Below are 26,291 nucleotides of genomic sequence, written 5' to 3'. Positions count from 1 at the left end.
GTTCTTACTGTCTGTACAAACTTGCAGTCCTGGGAGAGAGCCAGCTTCTCTTCCTTTTGGGTATGATTGTTCACTAAATGTCATCTAGTGTATGACTGTAACTGAATGCTTGAGTTGTCCTGTAGGACATTATAACTCTTTCTGTTAGCTTCATTAGAAGTAGTGGATTCAACCTTCTTTTCAGATACCATCATATGTTTGTGGAAGTTGCTGAAGGGGAGGTGGGAGGGGTGGTTTATATAGTCCTAAACATATAGTAAGTGGAAATTCACCAACAAATCCAAAATGTCAAACACTGTAATGCTTTTTGAGATTATACTCTAAAATATTTAAGGTAGCTTTTACTGTGTGAATAAATAAAACAAGAAAGAAGTCTAAATACCAATAGTACGATACTAACATTGTAATTTTGGAAGTTTTAGAACACAGATGTATTATTCATGCATTCACTGATGGTTCATGGATTCAGTGTTTTTGTTAAACTATTATACAGTGAAATGAGTCAGGTAAGCTTACCACTTCAGTATGGATTTCAGACTTTTATTAAATGTAAGGGAATTATGCAGCACAACCTGTATTATAATTGCTTCATGCAGTTTAAAAACAAATACATTGAGCAGCTAGTCATAATATCAACAAGAGACGCTAAAGTATTATTTGATTTCTTAAGAGTCATTAGTACAGATAGGAAGCTATAATGTGATTATTACCCATCATGACTATTCTGCCAAGTATGATTTTATTTAAATGTTGGAAATTCTGAAATTTAATATTTAAATTATTTTAAGTTTTGTGAAGTCCTATGACAGGAAAATTGCAGTTTGTTACAGTAACAGAACTATCTGAACACACCCTGCTAATTAATAATCAGCCTAAGGAAGCGTGTTAATTTATTTGTTGATTCTTTCCAGCTGGAACAGTTTGAGAGCACTATTGGGTTCAAACTGCCAAATCATCGGGCTGCTAAAAGGTTATGGAAGGTTTGCGTGGAGCACCATACTTTCTTCAGGTAAATGATAATTCTTTTTTCCCCTCTCATACAAGGCATGCTCATATCTTTCTTTTAAAAGATAAGAGGAAAGTAGAGATTTCTTCCCTCCTTGCCCCTAATTTCTCACTCCAGTAACACCTCTTAGATACCCTAACAATCATTCACCCCAAATTACCAGTTCTGAAGATCTCAAGTACAATTAACTGCTTTACTTAAACTTTCAGAGTGCAAACAGGATGGAACTTAGTGATCATATTTAAGACTTTTTGAGAGATTGACCCTTCAGGGTGACCATCTAAAAAGCCGTTATAACCCTTCACAAGAAGCTCACAGGGCTTGACAGTAATCTCCATTCACTTTGCTTTTCAGAATATCCTGAGTGTAGATGCTTGCAGCTCAATTTTTCTTTATTTATAAACTGGACTGAGTTCACAATCATTCCTTAAAGATCAGATAATAACTTTAAGAACAGACTACTATTTGTTTATGTTCTAATCTATATCTTTCTCTACATTTTCCCCCCAGCAACTGAGAAACATAAAATTCTGAATTGGTCATTGAAACTATAGTCTATTTGTAAAAGAGTGCTTTAATGATCGGCCAGAGTAGCCTTCACTGAAAAGGAATTTGAAAAATCATTTCATTTATATAACAGTAGAAACTCCATGAGTGAGCGCGTGTGCTCATGCAGTCTAGGAGTTAACAGATGTAGATTGAATCTCTTACACATTAAATAAGCATTAAATTTGCGTTTGTTGCTTCAAATGAGCACAATGACTAGGGTATAGAAAAGGTAATCTTTCTCCTTCAGTTGCCTGTTTTTTGTTTTATAAAAGTGATTTTGTTTTAAGGTAGATACAATCCTGCTGCTGAATACTAGTCTAAGTCAAATATACTTGCTAGACTGAGACTTTCAGAGAACTTGGAAGCTGCAAGGCCTAGAGATTTCATTACTGGAACTGTCTCACTGAAAGAGTCTCAATATTCAGATTTTCACTGAATGTATAATGTTCTTGAATGCTGAGATTTGCAATCAGTCTCAAAGTGCTTCATTTAGAAGCACTTTTTTTCTAATATCCTCATCAGTGATAATGTTTTTTCATGTTGGGTAGAATTTATTAGTCAAGTTTCTTAAGACACGTGGTCCACCATCCTATTCTTGAAAATTGGAAGTCTGCTTTGGCTGATAACATGTGTTACCACAAACAGCATGCAAATAAAAGTTAATCAAAAGTTTATGAAATAATTAAAAGCTTATCACATAACTCATATGGTGATTTGTTTTGATAGGAAACTGTATTTCTTAATTTTGTATTAATAAAATTGACCTGAATAGAGGAAAAATAAATCATATGGAAATCTGAGAACTACTACTTGCAAACATAAAAGTTTTCAGGAGTCTTAACATGTTAGATAGTCTCACTACAGAAAATCTGACATAATAAAAATAATTGGATTTGATTCCAATCAGAAGTGGTGTTTCCTAACCAGAAATGACATTGTAATGAGAATTATGTAAGAAGTGCTTGAACCATTCTGTAAAATCCATATACTCCACTGATGTCATCAGATAGAAAATCCTCTGACCTTCTCATCCTAATTTAAAAACAGTAAAATAAATCCAGCTGTATTTTTCCTCAAAGATAAAAACCAGAAAGTGCTTACTACTGTCCAAGAGACTTTAGCTCTGTCAGAACATAAATGAATCTTGTGTGTGATACCAGGGTAAATTGTATGCAATCTACATGTACATTTTTAGCTTCCAGATCCCTTTTAACATTGTAAGATTCATTGTGTTGTCTTTTGCAAATATTTCAGTTTTTCTCAAAAAATTACATTAAAATCCATCTTCAGGTATGGGACAGTCAGCCAGGAATAGAATGATATTTATGAAAATCTCTAATAAACTATATTGAAAATGACAACTGAAAGGTATTGGAGTCACTTGTATCAGCTCAACCTTATAGAGTTTCTGTACCATTTTCAAAAAACCAAAAATCTATTTGAAGAAATACAGTCAGACTGTCCATCTACATTAATCTTTTGAAGCTTAGCCTGCAACTCTGGATCTTAAAAAATGACTGAAGAAACCTGCTTATCGATTTGAAATTTTCATGATTGTTTCAGTGTCTCCTGGGAATGTCTTTAAATGGTAAAAGCATGGTCTTTGGTTATTTTATGTATTTAAGCTTGTAATACAACTAAATCCATTCAAATGCCCTTAATCAGGAAGTAATTAGTTCTCTTGTTTTTTCCACATTAAAAGATTAAAAGTTTATCACAGCAGAGTGGAAGATATAAATGGCACTTAATGCTGTAGCCTTGCCAAGACTGGAAAATAAAGAACAGAAAGAACTTTGGAAAAACCCTCTCAGCCTTCTTTCTCTTAAGGCATAATGCACTCTGTCTTGGAAGTAATGCAGACAAATAAATTGTCTGAAGGATTGCATAAGGCTGTTCTATAGAAGCAGTGAAAGTGAAGCTCCATATACATGTGATTTTATTATGTAAGTGGCCTTAATGCAGAAGACTGTCCCAGATTCTTAGACTATGGAAAATGTGGTGGTTATCACAGAATGGTAGGAGTTGAAACGGACATTTAGAGATCATCTAGTCCAATCCCCCTGCAGAAGCAGGTCTACCTCGATCAGATCACATAGGAATGTGTCCAGGTAGGTTTTGAAGACCTTCAGAGAAGGAGACTCCCCAACCTCCCTGAGCAGCCTGTGCCAGGACTCCCTCACCCTCATGGTAAAACAGTCTTTTCTTATGTTTAAGTGGAACTTTTTGTATTCCAACTTCTTTCCATTACCCCTTGTCCTGTCACTAGACACAACAGAAAAAAGGGATGTCCCAACCTCCTGATACCCACCATTCAGATATTTGTAAATATTAATGAAGCGCCCCTGCAGGCTCCTCTAGGCTGAACAGCCCCAGTTCCTGTAGCCTTTCCTCATAAGGAAGATGCTCCAGTCCCCTGATCATCTTGGTGGCCCTGTGCTGAACTCTCTCCAGAAATTCTCTGTCCCTCTTGAGCTGGGGAGCTCAGAACAAGACACTTCAACCCCAGGTGCAAATAATGAATAACATGCATTGTTTTAGACGTTCTTCCCAGAGCTTGTGGTAGAATCCTTCCTTAGAGTGCTGTAATAATTCATGGTGAAGTGAAGTTGGAATATATTAAGTAGCTTTAAAATACATAAAAGAAAGCCTTCTTAACTGACTTTCCTGATATCTATTTTTTAGACTTGTATCACCAGAACAGCCTCCAAAAGCAAAGTTTCTAACACTGGGTTCCAAGTTCCGCTACAGTGGACGTACACAAGCACAGACACGACAGGCAAGCAGCCTCATAGACAGGCCAGCTCCGTACTTTGAACGCACTTCAAGCAAACGTGTTTCCAGAAGCCTTGACGGAGGTATGAAAGTTGAGTAATTTCTTCAGCGTGATGATTACATTTTCTATTGTCACTCTGATCTGGCCAACATTAAAAAATATTGACATGATGGATGGCCAGAATGTCATTTTGACAAATTTATGAATTTCAGTTTTGGGTGGGTGATGCGAGGAATAGCCACTTTGGTTACATGTCAGTTGTAGATGTCCTAAACAGTAAGTTAAGTCACTGTGAATATATGGAGGATTCTATATTGTACATGTAGCATCTGTGTTCACTACTCATCTCTGTTTTACAGGATAGACATGCCATATATCCTGATGATTAGAATTGTTTGTTCAGCAACATCTTTTGGGTCGTGGGTTGGACAGAGAGTCTCTACACCAAACTGACAAGGCAGAACAAGTTGTTTCTTCTAGTTGTGCATCATTTTGTTTAGTGCATTGCTATCCTAGTATATTTGTTAGATACTTCTGTGTTTAGTTAATTTTTACGTTGAGGTTTTTGGAACAGCTAAAAATTTTTGTCATTACTGGTGCTTGATCTCTTTCATCAGAAACACCTTAGGGTTTCCTTTATTGGAAACAGGCATGCTTTCCAAAGGCAGGTATAGCAGCAGGATATGCAAGAGATACAAAGCACACTTTACTCAAAATCAAAATATTAAGTAGAAAAATGACATGAAGCTTGATTTATATTCAGGCATATACAAGCCATCTGTAGGCTATAATAGTTTTAAACTGTGTTAATTCAAAGTCAAACTGAAATATTATTATTTCTTCAGGCAGTAGTCCAGATGTAGGTTCATACTGTGAGTATACACTTGAAAGGAGAAATTCTGAGGAAGATGCACTTGCATTCTGCCTCTCCTTTGTCAGCAGCATGTCCAGTACCATTGTTCTTCAAATACGTAGAGGTGCATCCACATCCTTGTAAGGGTTACTCTTGCTCCACTTGCACCTCTTCTTCACTAGAGAAACTGCAGCATGCGGAAGGGATGGGCTGAAAGGAAATTTTATGAACCTTCTCCTCCTGCAAAGTTCTGCATCTGAGGAGTAACACCGTATACCAGTACATGCTGGGGGACCAACTGCACTGAAAGTAGCTTTGCAGAAAAGGATCTGAGGATTCGCACTGGAAAAGCTGAACATGAGTCAACAGTTACAGTAAAGAGGGCCATCTAGATCCGAGGCTGTATTAGAAGAGCATAGCCTGCATGTTAGAAAAAACTACTCTTACTCTGTATTCAGTAGTTTGTGAAAACCACATTGGGAATAATGTGTCCATCTTCAAGCTCACTGGTATTAGATGGGCATTGATATATTGCAGTGAGCCCAGTGAGGGGCACTAAGTTGGCCAGAGGGCTAGGGGCCCATAGTATATGAGGAGAGCCTGAGATAAGAGTTGTCCTTCAGCTTTGAGAAGGCTGTAGTGAGATATCGTTGTCTACAGCTACGTGCAAGGAAGGTATAGAGAAGACAAAGCCGTGCTTTTCTTGGAGGTGTAGAGTGCTCAGGCAATGGTGAATATCTGCAAGTTAAAACACAACAAATTTCAATTAGAAATAAGATTTGTTTATATGCTCAAAACTCAACTCGACAAGTCCCTGATTGGGGTCTAATTGGACCAGCTTTGGGCATATACAAGGTATTACAAAAGATTGCTAAATTAATTACATTTATATCAGTTATGTGTATTAAAGCTGCTTAATTTAATGAATTTTCCAGTATTTCATTACTACTATTTTAACTGTGACATCCTGATATTAAAAAAAAAAAGCCAGTCTGCTTGTTTATCCTATTCTGCTGAACGAAATAAGAGAAAACCTAATTTAAGGCCTTCCACTCTTGTGCTTTGACCATATCCAAGTATATATATACAGTATTTCCTTCTTGCATTTTCTGCAACTATCTAGGGAGGAGAAGTCTTACTTTCAACTAAGCTGTTGTTTCTGCAGTTGTGCTAAGGTTCCAGAATAAAATCACTGTGACAGTTACATGCATAGCTGTTTCCACATTGCATTAAAACAATCCTCACACAGTAGTGGATTTCCACAAAGCACTGTTGCCTAGTTCTCTCTTGCAGTGATTTGTAGTCCCAAGAACAGTATTTTCCATTTGTCTTCCAAGACTAATAAGAAAGTTGATAGTTAAATGCCTGCCTAAACTCTGAAGTTTTTTCTCCCATCAATAAGTAATGCACATGCTATGACAAGGGTGCATTGCTGTTCATACCAGTGCAATAAGAACCACAGACTTTTTGCAAAGCTAAGAAGCTGAAATATATTGCATCACTTGGCAACTAGTTTGGATTGCTCATGGCAGATATCACTATGAAATCATTTTTTGGAGAAGTCTTACAAACAAAATGTTCCAATTTATCTCAAATAACCAAAATTATATTGTTCTCTAATAGCTCCTATGGGTATCTCAGACCAAAGTCTGCTAAGAGACTTCACTGCTACTGGAGGGCAGGCTGCTGGAGATAAAATCATTGACATTGAAGCTATTGGTCAGGCCAAGTTAAAAGAAGGTGGCAGAGAAGAAGATGGAAGCCCAGTCAAAACTCCACAATTAGAATTGACTCAGGATGGAAAGGTATGGATGACTTTCACACTAAAATTATTTATTCAGGTGGTGCATATCCATGTGTGGTTATTTAGTAACTGTCACTTCACAAGATCATACAGAAAACCATACAGAACACCATATTGAAATAATAGAGGAAAATTGGCAAGTGCTTTTCGGTAGATTTAGCCTCATGTAAGTGTATGTAAACAAAAGAGAATACAAACTTCTGAATGATGTTGACCTAGGGTTTCTTTTAATGCTATAAATTTAATTTGCATTCTCAGCAAGTGTGTATGCATTCTTGAAAAAAAAATTTCAAATTATGTATGTTTTATTAATTTCTTTAGCTTATTTAGACTTCAAAAAAATCTTCGGTGTATCTACAATTGTGTATGTTCTACAATTTGGAGTGTATTATGACTGTGTTTGTTTACCATACTAAGTGTTGTTTTAGTAGCTGTTACAGAACTATTTCATCATTCAAAAACTTGTATGTTGATTGAGGTTTAGATTTCTGTGAAAGATTGAGTACTTTGGTCTGTTCCTGTTGCAAATAACCATTTACTTGTCTTGTTTGTTTTAGCTACGGGGGGAATAGGTAAAAAAAAAAAAAAAAAAATAGATCCTGTGTGATTTGATGTAAAAATTTCCTTCTAAAGTGTCAGCTAAAATCTGCTGCACTTCATTCTTGGATATTGGTTCTTTTTTCAAGCAGTTCTCCAGAACTTTCTTTCATATTTAAAGAGTAATTTTGTTTTCAAAGCATTTTTGCAAGTTAGCTACCCATTCCATTCCTAAGGGAAGTGCTGAGTTTCTCTGTGTGGTTCGTATGTGCCCACTGCCTTCAAGTGTAGGAAGGGAACAAATACCATCAGTTGCTTTTTTCTGTTTGCTGGCAAGTTGAAATAATTTTGAATTAGCCTAGGAAAAAGGCAAACACAGAATTTCTTTAGAAGAGAAAAATGGTAAAATAAATTACTATATTTTGACTTTGTGTTTGGTAAATGGTGATATTCTCTTGTTTCCAAAGTGGCAGTACTGTTCAATATTTTAGCCAAAAGGAGAAAACAATATTTTGGGACATTACTCCAGGAAGCTGTTCAGTAAGGTTTTGTTACATATGCCAATTCTGTGAACAGCTTTCTTTTCTCCCTAGCACAGATACTTCTTTTCCTTTCTGACTCTCTTTAAGTCTCAGAGGAAATAGTTATAAACTCTGAGAATCAAAGTGCCAGCTTGTCTTTCGTGTACTGTACTGTCCCCTGACCTTTCTGCCAAAGCTTTAAATGTCTGTCTGCTTCCATCTGCTGTAAGTGACTAATGCAGTTCAAAAGTGCAGATTTCTTTACAGCCCGAGAACAAAACATTCGTAGTGGGTTCCTTTCATAATCCACAGAAGTAAATAAGTTGACTGCTTGTAAAACAGAAGGGGATTTCTATTTTTATTAGACATTTCTATTGCATTATCAGAGCTATCCCTGCTTTGAAGTAAAAATTTTCACTAACTAATGATTTCTTTTTTTTCCCCTCTTCTCGTGCCTTCCAACTTGCATTTTGTTGTGCTTTCATTTTCCATTGTGCACAGAATTTTTTTCTTCAGCTCACTCACAAACCTCCATCATCACTACCCATCTGTTCTGTGCCATCCCGTCTCACAAACCTGTCACCTGTCCCTGAGATGGACATGCTTTCAGATATTTCAGAGGAAGATCCCTTTGGGGAGCCCCTCTTTACCATCCCTGATGTCTCAGAGTGCAATTCCATGAAAGAAACACCAGATCATAATACCAGTGAAATAGCTTTACCAAATAATGTCTTGGAATCTATGAGACCTCTAGCTAGTCGAGGCTCCCCTGTTGTGGAGAGAAAAATCCGTAACAATTTGTACAAAAGCACCGAGCTGTGTGTCTCCTTCAGCTTTATCAGATGCTTTTCTTTTAGTTTCCATTCGCTGCTTGATAAGGATGGTTATATTACTTTTCCTAGCCTTCCTGATGTTTGCATCTCTTTCCTTCCACCTGGCCTTCAGCACTATATTCCTATTACCTCCCCTTCCTTCATCCCCTCTTTTCTCTTTATCTTTGTGCTGCTTCTGTCTGCTTTCCAGTCTATTCCTTTTTCACTCACATTTTCCCTTCCTCTCGCTCTGTCCCTCTGCTACCTGGAGCCTAAGGTGACCTCCTTTAGTGCCTCTAATGACAATGAACTGAATGACAAAGCAGAGGAAGAGGAGGTGTGTAATTCTGTTGCTTAAATGTTGACATTTGCACATAGCTTTTATGCTTATTCTCCCAGAGACTTGCTCACTTTTGCACTCTTCCTAGTGTAGAGAGGTATGTCTATGCAACATGCCTGTATATATATAAATATACACACACATACAAGTCTATCTGTATCTTTCTAACTTTTCTTATGTGTATAAAAATAGCCTCTGTGGGAATTTAAGTCAATAGATAACTAGTGTTTTTTTCAGCCTGAATTCTTGTGGCATGCATAATTTCATTAGAACACATATATACTGAGCTGCAGGTAGAGTTGTTTTGTAGTTTACAAGCATATAAGTCCGAATACTGGAAGGGTTGTGTCATCATAGATGTATTACTGGATACTGTTTGCAAGCTGTGCTACTTACACTATCAGTTTGTGTTAAAATGCATGTATCCTGCATTGACTGGAATGCAAGTCTCCAAAAGTTCTATTTAGAGCTGAAAAGTTAAATTCTTAAAAGCTGCATTCAGAAAACTGTGAATGCTTTAAAAATCAGCTTTTTTGTTATTCTGGATGTCAGATATTTCTGCTCCATAAAGGTGTGTGCAAAGTTGAGTGTGTCCAAGGAACTCTCTTTTTTTCTCTTTTTTGAAGTTCTGTGATTAATCTTTAGCAGCAGTTAAAGTGGAGAGTGCATTTATTAGCTGAGATTGCAGGTTGTGTCAGACTTCAATCACTTGAGTCTGAACATTCTTTGAAATACACTGTTAAAATTGCTGTGTGTACTCAGTCACACTAATAGGTTGCTGTGATCATTTGGAGTGGTTGGAAAAACACATCCTTTCTTTATATCTGCTGTGCATGTTACAGCAATACCACTAGAAAAAGATGTTTTAATTTGATCTTCAAAGGAAATATGAAATCAAATATTATGGAATCAAAAAGGAGGAGGACCTGTTAAATGTTACATTTAACAAAGTTTGTTAAACTGATGAAATCAATACAATGTCATTATTGAAAACATCCTAAATACAACATGATGTCATTAAAAACACCAATCTAAGTTTAAAATAATGAAAACATTACTTTAAAGACTTTCTTAATTTTTCTGTAACCCAATTCAGTCCATAATTTGTGACATAAAGTTCTAGAAAATAGAACCCCAGACAAGCAAGAAATGAATAAAAATGTGAAAGGTGCCACATTATGTGTTCATTCCTACAGAATCCAAAGTGCAACAGTATGTGCAGTAAGTAAACCCTCTTGAAGTGTATGGACTTGCACAGTGTTGACTTCTAAATGCATTTTTTCCAATGATTAGTAATTGATACTTGAACCTGTGAAAAGACTAGGAAATGATTTGCTTTTTAAGGAACACTGTTCTTTAAGACATTCAGAATACTTATAGCTTAGATATGAAGAATAGATGTAATTTCCAACAGAGTGCATTGCAGTTTGAGGAAGACTATCTTCTGCAGGGGGTTGGACTAGATGATCTCTAAAAGGTCCCTTCCAACCCTATCATTCTGTGATTCTATGAATCACCTGAAAAGGGGGTTGAGGTGCAGATAATTCATCCCAAGACAACAATGTTCTTAAAGTAATTAAGACAGTTTGCAAATACAGTATTTAGATGTTTGACTTGAATCCAAGAGTCTCTTACCAAAAGAATTCATGCATTAGATTCCATTTTCACATCAATGTCTTGCAGAGATTAATGCGCTTACCATAGAAATTATGCATATCATTTTTCTTTACTCATTCTGAAATTTCCATCTGGGAAAACACTGAAAAGCGCAGCAAGAAAGGGACACACTGTGAAACTTCCATTTTTCATGCCACTTGTGCCAAATATTACTTCAGCCATTCTTCGACAATGTAGGTGAAGGAAGACCAAAGTCGCTTAATAATTTCAACATCTGGGGCCGAAACAGTAAAGGTCTGTAAAAATAGCACGCTTTGCAGCATTTACAAACAGAGGAAGCCTCTGTGTTAGTCTGTAACCGAATGTTAACCATTCTTTTTCTTGATGATTTGACACGTGCTCACATAGCTGGAATCTGAAGAGGAGGAAACACAGCAGAAGGTGCATGGTGGTTTTTTTACAATTGAATCTGGCTGCAACTGCCTGCCTTGTTAGCACCCTAAACTTCCTGTACATTTAGACTGATAAGTGCTTTTTCATCTTACCATTTAATTTCCTTTATTTAACTATCTCATTATAAAAGTCTTTATCTTTTATGTTCATTTATTTTGATTTTTGTGTGTGTGTGTGTGTGTGGCTTAATTTCACAGAGCAATTCCTTGAGAGTAGACGGGGAAAATATTTATGTCAGACATAGCAATTTAATGTTGGAGGTTTGTATATAAGAAACACTTCCACTTCTCACGGGCTGCCAGGCTGCATGGAATGGCAAGCCACTTGCAGGCTGTTATGCACACAGTGCATGAAGTGCATGGGGGGAAACCAGCTTGGAAATATTGCATGTTATCAGTCTAGTTTCTGAGTTTAAATAAAAAACAAAAGCAAAACAAACTGAAATAAATATAACCACCAAAAATATAAATAAATATTCATCTTGAATGCTTTTTGTTAGATATTTTCTAGTTATGTTTTTGCTAGCTAGAATGTTTTTGTTAGATGTTTTCAAGGTGGCAAATGGGAATAATAGCCCTGTTTAGATAAAGCAAACACATGACTCCAATTCGTAATCCTAAATGATATTTTTATACATTGCTTCTCAATGTTTGCATCTTCTGTAGAGCAGGATTTCTAGTGTTTGCCAGTTCAATCAACCTTTATCAAATACATTATTTGAATAAATGGAGTTAGTAAGGTGCCAAACACAGCAGAAAACTAATTTGGGTTTTGACACTTGCTTTTGATTTTGGGAGCTTTGAGAAATGTATGTGAGGATCAGGTTTTTAAAGGGAATGTTTAGGTATGTTTCTGAAACCTGTGTTTTATTTTTTTACTTTTCAAAATGAATTAGTTCTTGTTTCCTAAGTGTTGATTTTCACTGGAGATGAGCAACAGCAAAGAGCTTTGAACAGTATGTTAGTGTAGTGTTTTGTCACTGAAGTAGAAATTTTTATTACAGGAGTTTCCATATAGTTCGTTACTCTGGATTATTTTATCAAAGACTGTCTGTAGTTATAATCAGTATCATTTAATCTGTGGTTAATAACATAAGCCAGTAACTGCAGAAAATTTAGAAAATCCTACTGCTGTCTTTAATTGCTTTTATTCATCCAGATGGGGCTATAAATAATTCCCTTTGTCACAAAAACTGTCTCTTTAAAAATCATTGGTTTTGTTCAGTAATAAGGACATGTATGGATAGCAGTAACCCAACTAATATGTTTTTTGGCTTTTTGCAGCTTTTGATCGCTATTGAAAATTTGCTTGTGTGTAACTTACTAAAGCACTGAAAGTGTGCATTGCATTAACTGTGCTTTTATCAAGTCCAAGAAACGTGCTTTGTGTCAAGCCAAGACAACTTTTAAAATAATGACATGATTGTTAGGAGCTTCAGTTGTGTAATAGAATGCCTTTGGCACAAGGTTTTACTTCATTCAAAAATACATATTTTTAGGGGATATATCGAATGTCTCATTTCTTAGTCCTAGATTAAAAGTGAAGCATTAGTCCTGTGACAATATGAACCTACTGAGTTGCCAGCAGGGGAGAGGTTCCTGATGTTCAAAGTGCATGCGTGAATAGCCGCAGAATTATGAAACAGATGTGCAGCAGCAAACTCTTACTGAGGCTGAATACGTACAAACTCCAGATTCATTACCTAAATTATTGTATGTGATTATCTTATTTTGATAAAACTTCATTAGTAATTATGTCTACATTGATATTATTCCATGTCAGACTTCAGTCTCTTAATTCTGTACTGAAAATGGATCTGAGGCTTAAACTTGAATCTCTCCACTGAATACCAAACAAATATTATTGTGTTAGAGTATGCATAAGCAACACAGGCTTTTCATAAGACCTGGAATTCTGCATGGACAGATTCTGAAAGCAGAGTGAAATCTGCTCTTCCCACTGAAGCTCAGCATTGTATTTAAAGGATAATAAATTTCCAAGAGAGCTAAGCAGGTAGATTTTTGCCTGCTAACCAGAACAGTTACGTTTCTGCATAGCTTCTGATCCTTATGCCTGTTCCTGTATCTAGTAGAAAATGAAAAGCTCAGCTCGTAGTTATTGGGTCCAAGGTGTTGCAACTTGGCCACAATGGGTCATCACAAAGTCTGATTCTGTTTTCATTCTGTGGTGTTCCCTTTGGCACTTGCCTGTGTAGGTGCAATTCAGAGAGAACGTTGCTTTGTTATTAGCATGCGCAAAAAAAAAAACCAACCCTATTTGAGTGCTGTGTCTGCTGTCAGGTTCTTAAATGTGGAATTGACAGATATCAGGCTTTAAGTCTTTAAACCTGATTCTTCTTGTAAGTTTCAGCTTATATGACAGGCACAATAAGTAGTCTCTCTGAAGTTAAGCCAGTGTTAGTTGGCTGCTATATTTGGTCCTATAGTGTTGTCTTAACAGAAGTATTTTTTGTGGAGCTTTTTATATCAAGAAAGGTGCATCTTGGGTTAGACTATTTTTTCTTAGCACTACCGTCAATAATGTTAGTTATGCAATGTCCAAAATGTTTGCTTCTGTGCTTATAAATTTTAGATGAAAGCAAGCCACTACTGTAAATGACTGTTGTTTCAAAGGGCTAGGGGTTTCATGTTTTTGAGGAAAAATGCCCTCTATTAAATAAGCATGCACAGTCCTTCAAATGTAGAAGAAACAGTGTATGAGTGGCTCTTCATTAAAAAAATGAAACAAAAAAAATCTTGATTCCCTTATAGCCTTAAACTTTTTTATTTTAAGGCACTCCAAGGGAGAATGATTCTTCAGACACAAGGCACTTTCCTTGGCTTGGTTACTTTTGGGTTTTTTTTTTGTCCTCAGTTAAGTTTGCTTTTGTTGTCGTGTTTTGTCCTACTTTGTTTTATGTTGCGGGTTGCTAGGACCTGGATAAGACCCAGGAGGACTTACTGAAACACCAGGCTAGCATTAGTGAGCTCAAGCGCAATTTCATGGAGTCCACCCCTGAGCCACGCCCAAACGAGTGGGAAAAGCGGCGTATCACACCTCTGTCCCTGCAGACCCAAGGGGTACGTCACTGCAGACACTTGTCCGCTTGCCTTTCCGTACAACCCTGTGTGTAATACAGTCAATGCATTTTGTCCTTTTAACTGTTTCTTTGGCTAACGTAATATTTGTTTATACTAAGTATATGTTTAACTTTTTTTACCACTTACCAGTGGACCTGGCTTTACATGATGTATGGTATTTTATTCTTCTGCAACAACAGTTGAATTAGAATCAACAGAAAAATACGGAGGTGATAGCAGTGTTTTCCTGTGTGTTAAGGGCAGCATAAATTTTACTCTGATTTACACAGATTGATGGAGAAAACTTTCAGTGACAGAACTTTTCCTTTCTTTTCCTTCCCTTTAACTCTTCACAGACAGCCTGTGTGTTTTTTCAAAAGAACCTTAAATGATCAGTTAATTTACAGTATCAACAACTTCTGGATATAGTTAATGTAGTTGTTAAAATTTACACACTTTAATCTCCACAAGCCTGTAAAATTAATTTATCTGCTTTTACTCTGTGCCTCTTTCCTGACTGAACTAAAACAGGAGTTTGGAAAATGATTTTCTACAATTGTCATCCCGATCGCTTGTGGCAAGAAAACTACCCAAGTAATTTTTCTTGCTGTTGGGAAACTTTTAGTTTTATTGAGAGATATTTGCTGCTTCTTTCATAGAGTAGAAGAGAAAATAGGTCTTTGAAAGTAATCTGTGTATCCTTGGTTGTTATCCTTTTCTTTCACCATTGCTCCTGCCTTTCACTCCTAAATGTATTGTTGTCCTGTCGCATTAAGTTCTTAAGTATTTTCTCTGCTCCTCAGTGAGGTGAACTTTGAATTAAGCTTGATTGATGATACCAAACGATTTTCATTAAAAAGACATTATTTTAATATGATACTTAAGCAATCTGAACTTTGAGTATGTGCATACAGGTAATATAGTCACTGACTGTATTAACCACTTCTTTCATGACTATATTTACACTTACCATGAGAAATTGTTCCTCAGATTTCTGAGTACTACCTGAATATTTCTATGCATAGTGGTGTATGCATGGGTACAGATGCTGATCAAATTTTCAAATGTCCAAGACACAAAGGTTCATTTAATAGCTATAAATATCTTTTAAGTTAACGTAGACATTTAAGTAAAAGTGGAACTTAATTTTCGTTATGTGGTTTTGTGTTTTTTCTGTATTGATATCTTCGTATTGAAGTTGAGTTGCCTTTAAGTTCTTCTATCTCCGTATTTTTTCTCCTCATCTGGTATGTTCTGTCACTTTCAGATGGTTTGGTTTTGTTGTTTATATATAGTGTGTGTCTGTCTCATTCCTTGTTGATTTACCCTGGTTTTATAAAATGAAAACCAAATAGAAAAAAGGAGACCACATTTTCCAAGTGAAAACGCTGCCTGGGAAGGAAAAACAATGGACTGCAATGCCATGGATTGCTGAAGCAAAACCAGAGGAAACCGATAAGGTGGCTGCCCTGAAACCTACTGCCTTTTTGCTATATCTGCTGTGGGCTAGCTGGGGACTTCTTTCTTTTCCTTTTTTTTTTTTTTTTCCCTTTTAACCTGGTGGAAATAACTTTTTTAAGCTAGTACTGAAAGGTGGAGTTGTAAAGCAGGCTGCTATTTGAAAAGAAAACCATTATTTCACTGGAAAATTACTGTATTTTATGTGACATAGGTAACAGCAAAACAGATATTTTCATTCTATACAGAATGTGATACTTCGCACAGAAACTTTTGCTTTACGTGTTCACAATGTAGTCATTATTCAAATCAATAATGCCGGAGAAGCAGCCTCATTTCAAAGGCAATGTAGTTCTGAGTACCGTCATGTTTCCATACCTCTCTTTTCATCCAGGAAAAGAGGGAGGTTTTCTCCCCCATAAGCTGATTTAACATCTGTGAAGTGGAAAACACTACACTACACATTTGGACTACTAGCAGTGTGATTGTGATGATGGGTAGCAATTGTGATACCGCTTTTTTACATTATTTGTGGACAATTTTCCAACACATAGGAATAAGGACAAATTTAGGTTAATGTAATGCTGCCAGTCCTAGTTCAGTAACATATATAAATAGAGTGTTTCCATCCTGGATTGTTTACTGTTGGATGTAGAGAAGTTTGTGTTCAAGTTACCCCCAAGTTACAAACTTGCTGGTATTAGTAGACTAGTACATTGCTCAGTCCTTTTCATGGACTGTGTATTTTCTTGTCTGTCTTTTAGGACAGATGGACAACAAATGAGAATAAAGCAAGGATACCACTAATATTCTTTCTTTTCTTCCTGCTTTTGCTCTAGTGAAAATATTTGCAAGTACGGAATTTTCAGTTTGAGAAATGTTCTCTCATTTGTGCTGCTATACTTCTGTATCACTGTAGTCACACAAATGCACGGCATCTGTGACTTAATTATAACAGAAATTGTGACACATTGGTATCTATGTCACAAATAAACATGAAGTGTTATGTTATGAGTACACTCAATATTTTCTTTTTTTCAGTGCACTCCCCCCTGCTGCTTGTAAACAGTATATATGGCTATGTACCAGAAGCAATTAGCCAGGAATTTGAACATCTTCACAGGCTGATGCATTATTGTAACTACAGTAATTTGATGAAAAGTGCCAATTGTGTCTATATATTTAATAATTTTTACTATATGCCTCCTCAGGGAATAGAAGACCTAAAACTGTGAAGGTGGTAAAGTTGAAAAAGATGGGTGGTATGTGCCTGTCTTTAATTATATGCATATGTTGGGAGAGAGAGCAATGCACACAGTCTGACCACACACCACATAGAGAGTATTTTTTTTTTTCTTGTCTTTTTTTTTTTTCCCCTGCTTTGAGTGGTTAGAAAACATGTAGTACCACACAGTACAGTAGAAAGAGTATCATGAATATTTTTTATGTAGTTGATTAATGAATGAACATTTATTGGTTATGGTAAGCTAGGGAAAAAAAGAGGATGAGGAACACATTGCCCTGGTGGATATTGAATGTTGCATAAGGGCAGATTTAATAACTTTTGTTCACATTAAATGTTCTTAGCCACCTTTGAAATATACTTTAAATTTTATTGTAGGGAAAAAGTATAGGGATTCTTTTTCTTTTCCTTCTCTCTTCTTCTGCATGCCACGTGTTACAGTGCATGCACAGAAGCATGATGTACCTTACGTCAGATCAGATTCTTCACTGCTGCTTACAGTGTGAGTGCACATGGACTGCAACTGTCTGCATGGCACCTCGGGTTTCTGCCAGTGTGTGCTTCTGCCCTGATTCTCTGTAGTACCATTTTCTAAGACAGAAATGGATCTTATTGAATGTTGTCAAAATGTGTTATGTCCATGTTAGATGTTTGTTACATTGTTGGCTTTTTATTTTAGTTGATTTTACCTCTTAATAGTAGAGCTTGTTGAAGGAAAAGTGGAATTACGACTTTTAGCCTTCTCAGAGGCTTGTACCCACATGAATTTAAGTTTGTTTTACCATACAGATTTACAACACTATAAAGAATAGACCAGGCCATGAGCATAATTTATGCTTTAAAGCAACATACCCCTTTACATATGTTTGAATGAAGTAAGTTTTCCTCGTAGAATGGGAAAGACTTTTTAAAAATGGATTGTTCAATAGAAATTAATTTGCTTAGCTTGTTTAAACAGTTGGAAAACATAGATATATACAACATGTATTATAAAGAAAACCTCATTTCAGCATTGTGGGTATATGTTGTTCAAAGCAAATGTATCTGACTAGCCTGAAGCTCTGAGCCAATTAGGCATTTAAAAAAATGGATCTTTTAAAGGGGAAAAAAAACCCCAATAATGAATACGGAATTACTGCCTAAGCAAACTGTTCTGTTTGGAAAATCCACGGACATTTAAATGTCTTTAATTTGCGTAGTGTGACAGGCAAGGTGGAGAGATGCAGTGTTAGATTACTACCGTGTGTTGTTTTTTGTCCTGTCTCTTCTCCTGCCACTGTACAGGGAGTCCTTGCCTGGCTGTGCTCCTGCAGCATCTCTCAAATGAATCCTTGTCTTTGTCACGTTTCAGTCTCGTCAAACTTTTACTTTGTAGGTCGCTGCCGTTCCGTCCGTCACTGTTTAATTCTTTCCTTTCCCTTTCTAACTCGTCTCTAGAGCCTAGAAGAGGAGATAACGTCCATTTTATTTAGTAAGGAGGGCTTTGGCGCGAGCACGAGAGGGCCTTTCGCCGCCGCCAGTGTGGGGCCAGCAGAGGGCGCTGCGGGGGAAGAGACCGCCGCCTCGGCCGCGCCGCCGCCGCCGCGTCAGGTGCGCCCCGGCCCCGGCTCGCCCGAAGAGTAACCCCTGGCCCCCGCAGCCTTAGACTACGGAAAGGCGACCTGGAGCTTGCTTCTCGGGTGTCACTGCCTGCAGGCTGGTTGCTTGATTAGAGAGGAGAGGGATCCAGCTAGGGAGCTCAGCTCTGTCTTAGCGCCAGAAATATTACTGCAGGCTTACACTCAGTAAATGCTTTCCTAGGTAATGAGCAGTAGAAGCTAGTATTAAGTCACAGATGATGTGCTGTTTTTTCTATTCTTAACGTTTGAACTCAAATTTAGCTGCAAACTGTTCACTAAAAATACGTCAGATCAAAAAATCTACCTAATAATTTACAGTGGGCTTTCCGTGATACCCATTACAGATCATTTTGTTACGGAACAAGTACTAATATAACTGCTTTTATCTCATCTTTTTGGCTCCAAACCAAATCCTAATGGGGTCATTTTGATATTCATGTATTGCTGTTCTGACAACCACCCTAAACAGTATTCCTCTTGTTATCTAGTAAATTTCATAAACTAACAGACCGCAGATGAACAACTAATAAAATCTTCAAGTCTTCTTTCTATTTTATTTTATGTGATGATAAACTGATAGTAGAATGTTAAATAACTTTGGCTTTATTTTTGCTAAATTTCCCTTAATATTACTTATTCTTAATTCCTGATTTAATTCAGAGAAATAACTGGCTCTGAACCATCATTGGTCAGCGCATTCATGCTTTTATTTTCAGTTCTTCATAATTGAATTCTTATCACAATAACATCCGTAATTCTTAGCTACTTTTGAATGGGTTATTTAATAAAGTGGAAGTAAATGAGCCTAGTTCTGTGTGAATCTTGCAGTGAATACACAGTGTCTGTCTAGTATCATGTATATACAGTCTTAAATGCTTGCTTGTTGAAAATACTTACCCATTGATTTTTGTCCTCTGATTACTTTTTGTTTCACAGAGACATGCTTCCAGAGCAGAAGGGCCTTGTACTGGAGTCAGCGATGCTGATAAGGTTTTACTGATTTTTTCCATAGTTAAATTTGGCTCTAACTCTTCAATCCATCTTCATTTTTTCTTTCCTTCCCTTTTCAGTTAACCATCACAACCATCTTTTGTCTTCTACATGACATGAACCAGCCATCAGCTAATTTTGTTTCCATCATTTTAATTTATTCATATACTGTACTTTTGTTTTTCCTCATCCATGTTTTTTGTGCAGAGTTCACATGAGACTCTGGACATAGTGGTGGAGAAGAAGCAGGCAGAGGTTGGGATAGAAGATACACTAGTCGTAGACGAAACCAACAAAGGGAAAATGCAAGTTGCCACTGATGCTGGGGAGACATGTAAGGTGGAGCATCTGTCAAAAAAAGACTCTTCATCATTGCCATCAGATAGTAGCAGCAGCAGCAGCAGTAGTAGTGAGAGTGAGGATGAAGAGGTGGGAGAATACCAGCCACATCATAGGGCAATTGAGGAAGTCATCAGGGAAGAAAAGGAAGAAGAGGAAGACACAAAAAGGAAAGAACATGAAGAAAAGATACAACACGTGGAAGCTACACCAGAAGGCAGTAAACTAAATGTACCAATTGAGCACACACAAGATAAAGCTGAAGAACTGGTCCAGGAAAATGCAGTTATCATAGCTACAGAAGAAAAGAATTTGTCAGAGGAAATTAAACAAGATTTAGGTGAAGAAAAAGAGGAGGAACAGATCAAAATCAATGGAGATGTGTCTCATGTTGACATTGATGTTGCACCACAAATAATTTGTTGTTCTGAGGTAAATGGTAGAACAGTTTGACAACTAGATTAAGCAGAGGTATTTCTTGGGGTGAAAGTATACCTGCCTTTCTTCTTCTGCTATTTCTCCAACTCTTCAGACATCCAACAAGATTCAGATCATTTGGAAGGGGAAACCATTGATGAGCAGTGAAATTCTGTCTCTTTCAGTTATGGTTTCTGACTTTTTGCGAGAGCTGAGTGAGAATCACCAGTAATGCAAACCTTCCGAAGATTAACATCTCTTTTTTTTTTATCTCCCCCTGATTTTACATGCAATTGCATAGTGTATATTTATTATCTACATGTTTCCAATGTTTTAAGTCTTGTCTTGTGTATTTGTCAATTGTTTTGACACGTCTATGACATGTAATTGTGATTGGAAAGCTATTAGCAATTGAAATTAGAAAACATTCACCACAAATTTTGGTTCCTTATTTTTTTACCCTCAATACTCAGAGTTTCTCTGGCCTTTTTTTTTTTTTCTCCTTTAAAAAAAAATAGTTACAGATTTATAGGCTAGAATATATATTGCTATAAATTGCTCAGGTTAGAGCACTGCATTGTAAAGGAATGAGGAATATAACACAATGTTACTATGAAATCTTCTAGTGCAGTAGATATTTAGCGGAGCATGCATGGTTTCCAGTCACATTCAGTTGTTTTAAGCCCAACAAGGTTGAAGGGTTCATTGCTGGGAAAACTTTATAAGAAGCAGAAAGGGAAATAATGAAGCATAGGGATGCATGTCTTTGTAAAGTTGGCATGGTCTTCTGCTGAGTTTTTCAACAATTGAGTGGACTTTTTCCCAGTTCTTGTAATGATGGCATTTTTTTTTCCTTGACACTTAAATCCACACAACCTTCCTTCTGTCTGTTGTTGTGTTTTGCATACACAAGTGTTCTGATAGTGACGTGAAAGGTGTATAAGATCTTTAGAAATTTCAGGCACCTACACTTCCTAAAAACACAGTTAATTTAGAGGAAGGGGAGAAGGGCTGCTGTGTGTGCACAGGGATATGACAGAAAGAACGGCTTTTTCTCTGGGGATTTCGCACCATGTGCGTCCCAAATCAATGGGAGATGCATCTATAAAAATATCCAAAGGCTTTACTCCAGTAAGATAAATCACAAGCTCACTGGCTTGCAGATGAGAAAGAGTAATTACTTCCTTTGTAATACTGTAGAGAATATCACTAGCTAACTCTTTTGGATTGGTGTCAAAAGAAGCCATTGTTTCCAGAATTATTACATTGAATATAGACTGCTTAAAATACAGTTGTCAGTGCTGTTTTTCTTTTCCAGAAGTAGTATATATTAAAAAGTTAAACTTTACGTAGTTTCCTTGGAATTTCTAGTCCTTATTTGCAGTTTGACTGAGCAATGATAGGTATTTTCCCAGATAAGTTCAAAAATGAAGTTTATCCATTAGGGCCAGCTATCAATTTCTTTATGCGAACTAAGATTTTTTTTTTCTCTAATGATGCTGTTTTACACATTTTTCAATACCTATGTTGCAGCTTGATTTTAGCAGTTGCCTTCTGTGACATGTACTGTTGGCTAAAAGTCAAGATTATTAGGAGACAGAATGTTACATAGATACTAGAGGACTGTATTAGTCTTCCTTTCATTTTGTGTATTTATTGCATGCTTTTTAATTAGGAAGACGGTCAAATACTCATCTTACTATTCTGATTTTCCTGAGTTTTTGGTTGTGTTCACCTGGTCCACTTTACAAACCTGCTTCTATCTCTTGAACTGATTGATTATTTCTTGCACCACAGCCTCCAGTAGTGAAAACAGAGATGGTAACCATTTCAGATGCCACACAGAGAACTGAAATCTCTACTAAAGAAGTTCCAATTGTTCAAACAGAAACTATCACATATGAATCTCCACAGGTATAGTGACTGGATTATTATATTGTTTGCAAGCTGTATTTTATTCCAGTTAGTTGTAGATCTAAATAGATAATGTCCAAAAAATGCTTTTCAAAAACCTATATTTTTTTTAATAGCTAAGGTTCTACTTTGGTCATGAATTAGGTAAGTAGAAACATTTGTAGAGAGCAGCATTACTTATGAAGTTCGAATTGTTTTGGGTTTTTTTGTATAAGGAATTAGTTGCTGTCTGCAAATGCATAACTCACTTTTAGTTTTGGAAACTCAAAAAATATATCTCATTCCTCCTGAAAGGAACATGTAAATTTGTTCATACAGTTTCAACAGGAATGAACCCTAACAACAGTCTCACATTGGATAAATTCTATTTAGATTTCAGTTTTAATTGAACTAAAGAATGTGTTTAGTAAGGAAAACAAAACTTTTAATTGCAAAAATATAAAAATACCTGTTTTTTTCTTACAGTTTGATGGCAGTGCTGGTGGCAATGGTGGTGTGCTGCTGAGTGCACAAGCAATTACATCTGAATCAATTTCTACTACCACAACTACACACATTACAAAGGTAAATAAGTAAATAAGCAAGTAAATAAATAAAGCATGTCTTTGAACTGGAAAAAAAAACCAAAAGCTCAAAACGAAGTCTTATATGAAGTTTCTTATGTATGATCTTATGTCAGAAAACTGACTTGAAATTGATTGTATTCATTACAAGCATGTGTGAGTTAAGCTTTTTCTGTATGCAGATTTTGAATAGAGAATCCCTAATGAGTAAGCAGGAATATCTGGAAACCGGACAGGAAAAGGGAGAAAAATATCATTAACTTTTTTCTGAGTTCATATGCATATTACTCATCTGTCAAACACAAATATGTACCTAAATTTTTACGGTCTTGGTCTTGTCATCACTCACTGATACACTTTACAGAGTTTTGTTAATGATTTGTCTGAGGTCTGCAGGAGCTGTGCTAATGACATCAGTTGTAAGGAGGAACTGAAACACTGTTTTATCAGTCTTTGTGTCGATGACCCTTGTGCTGCTAGGTTTAGAGCATATATTAGAACACATCATACCACTGGATTACTTTGCAGGCATATTTTAGTGCTGAATTACACTGTCTGCATTCCATACTTGAAAAGCAAAGGAAAATTCAGTTTTAATAGGCCATCACATCTGTTTCAGTTTCATGTAATGTTTCATGCCAGAGTATGTTAGAACTAATGAAGTCTGGTGATGATGATTACTGCTGTTATTAATTTATGCAAATATTTACCAAATTTTAGGCATGCTCCAACACCAATGTTTTGAACTCTTTGTCTTTGAACTCTTAATATAATTTTCTAGGGAAACAACAGAAAGCATCGTTTAGGGTAAAGCAAAAGGGAAGAGAGAAACAAAGTGTGAGTTTGGGATTTCTTTTTTCCCCCCAAGACAAAAAATTTCACATCACTGCAGAATGGAATGATAGTTTGCTGCTCACTGGATATAATTTTTATATATATATATTCTAAAGATTTAAGTATTCTTAAGATTGAAAGTTGTATTCACAGAATGACAGTGGAAGGATAGTGTTGGAAAGTCATCAGATAAGTCATGTGCACTAAAGTAAGCTCAGAATTTAAAATGTGTATGTTTTATTATGCAGACTAGTGAACAGGTCCTTTTCAGTCTCCGGCACCCTTTTAAAATCATTAGGACACCACCTTTTCGGGAAAAAGATTTTATTCAATAAATTGTGCTACTGCATCTGAAAGTGTGTGGGGGAAAATGTGTACATTTACTTGTCAAGTTCAGATGTCAAACAATGCAGCTCTTCAGAGGGAACCATTAAAGGAAATTCAGTGTTGTCTTCTACTAAAACATTACTGGGTTTATTGTAATGCAGCAGATCATTATCTTTTCCTACTGACTTCTTATTATTGGTTCAAAAGATTGAATTTTCTGAACTAACTTTTACATACTAAATCTTCATTATTGATAAAGATATCTTCCAAAATAGTTCTAATAGTGTTCTTAACAGAATCAACTTGGATCTGTTCTAATACTGTCAGTGGTGTCTTTAGTAGTTCATTTTTCTCTCTTCTACAGACTGACTTTTTTTCTTTAGAACAGCACACAATGTTATTTCTGTGAGAATTTTTCTATAAGCTAAAATGTTTTAATCGTTAGAGTAAGAAGTGAAGAAAGCACAAAATTATTTGTCAGCAATGTGAAAGATGTTGAAAATGTCTCACTAAAGTCTGTGAATGGCAGAACTGGAAATCAGGTCATTGTTGTATTTAATGGCACAGGATTCTTCAGCCCATGATGATGATGGCTTGAAACAAAAGACTCCTAGAATTTTCTTATTGGCAGACTTATACGGTAGAAGAAGCTGGAATTCCACTTTGTCTGCATGTCTAGATCTGTTCAAACTTGGACTCCAGTAACAGAAGAAATTCTCTATTGCTTGATTTTTATAGAGTTTAGCAATTGCTAGAATGTGACTAACCACATAACTGAGAAAAGAAAGGATGATTTAGCACCAAGACTATTTATTACTAATTGCAACTCAGTCACAGAATTTTTATTTGCTTCAGTGCAACAAAAAGAAGTGCTTTGTGGCAATATGGAGTAATTAAAAGGTTATTTTCTTCATTTTTTGGGCCATCGATAGATGGTAAAAGGTGGGGTATCAGAAACAAGAATTGAGAAGCGCATTGTCATTACTGGAGATTCAGATATTGACCATGATGAGGTGAGTATGTAAACTGTTAACACTTACAATGTGCTTTTTGAAGTCCAGTGAGACCTGGATGATATTTCAGAAACCTGAATCAAGAGCAAGGTAGAGATGTTGAATAAGAGAACAGAGAAAGACCCTGAGACTGTTAATGGTGGCAAAGTTAAGTGATCATGTTTTGTGAATAAGGACCGTCAGAATATAACTGAAAGAAAAACAACATTTGTAACTTTGCATCAAAGATCGTGTAAATGGATTTCTTTCTGTTCTTAAAAGGGATTGGTTTTGGTTTTTTTTGAGATCAAACTTCTTTAGTGCTGCTTTTCCTATTTGGGAGGAAAAGCATTACTGAAATAATCTTTTGATACATTAATCTGTACAGCATTCATTTTGTGTGAAAGCTTTGAAATACATTAAAACATAAAGTACTTGAATTTAAAAAATAGTTTTTGACTTAAAGTTATGGAATTCTGTATAACAAAAGGAATTGTTGATCTGCTGGAATCTTAGGTAATCACTGAAACTAAGGTTAGAATCTCTTCCACCTGTCCAATTAAGAAGACTGAGGTACATGGTAAAATAATGGATAAAGTGCAATTGTCTATTATTTGTAGTGATGAATACACAATTTTTATTGTTTTTAGTCTACAACTATAGTAACAATCAACAGTCACTGGATAATACAAATGGAAAAGCTTACCTCCTACATAAAGCTCTGGTGAAAAGCTGCACTCATCAACATAACAGGATTTGATTTAATTTCTTAATTGTAATATGCTGAGAGCTCTTGGGAAATTTATTTTCATATTTTGAGTTGCACCCAGAAGGTGGCTCTTGAGAAGTCAAATCGCTTCTTGAAACTTATAATTAAATGACAAGGCATCTGTTCAGCATCAGGCAGGGCTGTTGTTTGCCTTGACACACGTGCAATACACTTTGTATGTCTGGAAAGGTTGCACAGTTCTCTAAGCCCTTCTTTGTTCTGAGATTAGTGGGTAATGAAGTAAAAAAAATGACACTATAAAAAAGGAAGAGTTTAAAGTAGCAGTGAGCATCTTTTAAGAGATTTAAGAAATCTTTGCCACTTTTTCTGCAGTGGACTTGGAGCCGTTTAAGTGCATGGATGACATGCTGCATGTTTATTCTTTTGTCTTTCAGCTCCCTACATCACTAAAACAGTTTTCAGTAGGAGAATAATATTTTATTTTGGTGTTTCAGAATACAAATGCTTGCATTACTTGTTG

The 26,291-nt window shown here is 36.2% G+C and overlaps 1 protein-coding gene across 16 annotated transcripts in view; it reads left to right on the top strand.

The window, feature by feature from the left end:
- The window catches only part of EPB41L2 (erythrocyte membrane protein band 4.1 like 2), a 113,689-nt gene that overhangs the window by 80,991 nt on the left and 6,407 nt on the right, over positions 1-26,291 (top strand). For 6 of the 16 annotated variants that reach the window (XM_061990668.1, XM_061990665.1, XM_061990670.1 and 3 more), the window contains 12 exons: positions 912-1,009; positions 4,238-4,410; positions 6,805-6,986; positions 11,463-11,525; positions 14,199-14,345; positions 15,701-15,805; positions 18,484-18,636; positions 19,602-19,655; positions 19,863-20,426; positions 22,209-22,325; positions 22,791-22,889; positions 24,982-25,062. In XM_061990668.1, the coding sequence (XP_061846652.1) occupies positions 912-1,009; positions 4,238-4,410; positions 6,805-6,986; positions 11,463-11,525; positions 14,199-14,345; positions 15,701-15,805; positions 18,484-18,636; positions 19,602-19,655; positions 19,863-20,426; positions 22,209-22,325; positions 22,791-22,889; positions 24,982-25,062 (1,836 nt within the window). Of the gene's footprint in view, positions 1-911; positions 1,010-4,237; positions 4,411-6,804; positions 6,987-8,544; positions 9,193-11,220; positions 11,254-11,462; positions 11,526-14,198; positions 14,346-15,700; positions 15,806-18,483; positions 18,637-19,601; positions 19,656-19,862; positions 20,427-22,208; positions 22,326-22,790; positions 22,890-24,981; positions 25,063-26,291 lie in introns of all 16 variants that reach the window. The other 10 variants (XM_061990682.1, XM_061990672.1, XM_061990673.1 and 7 more) reach the window with 10 other exon arrangements.

The sequence above is a fragment of the Colius striatus genome, chromosome 2 (assembly GCF_028858725.1).
Source record: "Colius striatus isolate bColStr4 chromosome 2, bColStr4.1.hap1, whole genome shotgun sequence".
Classification (NCBI taxonomy): Eukaryota; Metazoa; Chordata; class Aves; order Coliiformes; family Coliidae; genus Colius; species Colius striatus.
Note: the sequence above shows the minus strand (reverse complement) of the source record. Positions and strands in the feature narration are given on the sequence as shown.